At 26.5% G+C, this 2,614-nt stretch overlaps 1 protein-coding gene across 4 annotated transcripts in view; it reads right to left on the bottom strand.

The window, feature by feature from the left end:
* Positions 1-867: 867 nt before the first annotated feature.
* Positions 868-2,614, bottom strand: part of LOC100168659 (insulin-like receptor) — a 15,777-nt gene continuing 14,030 nt past the window's right edge. For 3 of the 4 annotated variants that reach the window (XM_008187695.3, XM_016806763.2, XM_016806764.2), the window contains exons 20-23: positions 1,951-2,116; positions 1,684-1,858; positions 1,481-1,617; positions 900-1,421 (exon numbers count right to left, since the gene is read on the bottom strand). In XM_008187695.3, the coding sequence (XP_008185917.1) occupies positions 900-1,421; positions 1,481-1,617; positions 1,684-1,858; positions 1,951-2,116 (1,000 nt within the window). Of the gene's footprint in view, positions 1,422-1,480; positions 1,618-1,683; positions 1,859-1,950; positions 2,117-2,614 lie in introns of all 4 variants that reach the window. The other variant, XM_029490471.1, reaches the window with a different exon arrangement.

Raw genomic sequence — 2,614 nt, 5'->3', positions numbered from 1 at the left:
AAAAGAAAAAAAGGAACTAAACCTATATTGAAAAAATACACTGGCTTTGGCATTGAGCAAGTTCAATCTGATTTTACCCATGTGGCGGGTAATTCACAGGAAGTTAAAAAAAAAAATGTTCAATTAATATTGCAAAGATGGGTGAAATATTACATATATATTTTTTATAAATTGAAAAAAAAAACTATTTTAAACCTAAAATATAAAAATTGTGTATATAAATACAAGCAAATTATTGAATTTTTAAGATTTAAAACAGAAGTATGAAAACATTTATTTAAAGTTCAATATTTTTGGGAAATGTACTTTAAAATAAAATGTATAAAAAGTGTTAATATTATACTTCAACAACTTGTCATGGTTTAATTAAAAATTAAAAATAATAAAACTATTGCTTTTTCAATCAATTTTATATCTGATAATATAACTAGTAAATTTAATTTGTTTAAAGTTTTTCTTTCACAAGATTAAAAAAATTTAAAAATGTATTCATTATTTATAGCTATTAACTACCATAACAGTCAATAGTTATTTAAATTAATATTAAAAAAATTAAAAGAACGAACTGTTTTAGTGTTATACTTAAAGAAAATCTCACACATTTTAATATTATTGATAAGACATATTTAAATGTGTATAGGTATGTAATATGTATATAATATATGTTACATACAAAATATAAATTGTGTGATTTATCCATAAAATAAATTTCTATACACATAACATAGACCCATCTCTGCATATTTGACACAACAATTAGGAACTATATAAATATAAAAACAAAATATACCATATAAAAGAGAAAAAAAGTTTGATCTAAAAAATTACTTCTATTAAAAAAAAATATATATATAATAATAATAATAATAATAATAATAATAATAATAATAAAATTAAGGTCAGCATATAGTGGTATTTATACCATTACCATTATGTATGGACATGTATCCGTTAGGTGGCCTTTTACATGCAAAGTTTTCAATATGCAACCGTTGCAACTCATTATCTGAATCTTCATCATCATCATCATCTTCTTCCAGATCTGCTTTTGGTGCTAACCGTTCAACGGGCAACGACCCTCCCCAATAATGCGCTTGATTTTCTAATGCTGTTGTTATCTGGTCTCGTTCAGTTTGCTTACGCTCTCTCTCCAAAGACTCTGTTTCTGTGATACCATTTTCAGAAACATCAAGTCGCTGTGTTTCAGACTGTAATTCATTATGAAAAAATGATGTTTGTGCAAAATCTGCACGAGCACATGGCAAGAACATTTTCACTATTTCTGCAAATGTAGGGCGTTCTGAAGCTTTGAAACGCCAACAAAGTTTCATACAATCATATATAATATCAGGACAGTTGTCTGGTTTTTCCATAATACCGCCACTACTAACATAAGATATGACATTTTTGTCAATCTCACCCTAAAACATTACACAATAATTAATATTTGTAAAATAAAAATTATACTTCAGTAAATTACCCTATATGGTTGAGCTGCTAACGTCACCATTTCCCATAAGACTATTCCATAACTCCAGACATCAGAAAAACAAGTGAAAAGACCAGACTGAAGACTTTCTGGAGCCATCCATCGGATTGGCATCATACCTTCAGAATCTAAAATTAAATAAACATTTCAATTAAAATATGAAAAAATTAACCAAATAAGACAAACATTTTTACCTTTTCTATAATAATCTGTCTGATAAATGTCTCTTGTAAGACCAAAGTCTCCAATTTTAACAATGTTGTTATCACTAACCATACAATTTCTAGCTGCTAAATCTCTATGAACATATTTTTTGAATGAAAGGTAAGACATTCCATCAGCAATCTCAATAGCCATACGTAAATTATCCTATAAAAAAAAAATATATAAATATTCACATATTTATTACAAAATGTATGAAAATAAAGACAAATTATTATATATCTCTAAAAATTAAATACCCTTAATGTTGGAGGCTTAAGAGAAGGATCCGTTGTCATTTCTGGACGATGTTTAAGCAAATATGACTTGAGATCACCTTGAGGCATTAATTCCATCAGAACAAATGCTGGTTGACCTTGTGATACAACACCATATAGGCGTACAACATGAGCAGAACAAAATTCCCTGTTAAAAGATACATTGTAATAGTCATACATTTTTAAAAAGGGTGGGTAAGTGGATGTCGCTCTGCTATACAGTAGGTTTAAAAGGGTCACTTTATAATAGATAGTATTAAATTTGAATTCAATGATATAGTATCATTGTATACGAAAAGATTATTCTGAGCGGTGACATTTTATCAGTGTGGATATTTTATAATATATTTATATTGTTATTACTTATTACTTGTATTTAATAAGGTAGCCAGTTACCCAGACAGCAATTTTTTGTTTAATAATATTATTAAAACATTATAATAACGAATAATATTAGTATAGCGTTATTTTAATACTATTATAATATCATAACAAAATGCTGTCTGGGTAGTTGAATTAATATTATAAAATTACAAAAAAATAACTAAAAATGTTATTCTAGGTTATTTAATATGTAATTTCTCCCAAATTTCAACATAAATAACTATAAAAAAAAACCGTGATTTATATTTTTGAGATTTTTTGG

The sequence above is a fragment of the Acyrthosiphon pisum genome, chromosome A2, assembly GCF_005508785.2.
Source record: "Acyrthosiphon pisum isolate AL4f chromosome A2, pea_aphid_22Mar2018_4r6ur, whole genome shotgun sequence".
NCBI classification, from domain to species: domain Eukaryota; kingdom Metazoa; phylum Arthropoda; class Insecta; order Hemiptera; family Aphididae; genus Acyrthosiphon; species Acyrthosiphon pisum.
Note: the sequence above shows the minus strand (reverse complement) of the source record. Positions and strands in the feature narration are given on the sequence as shown.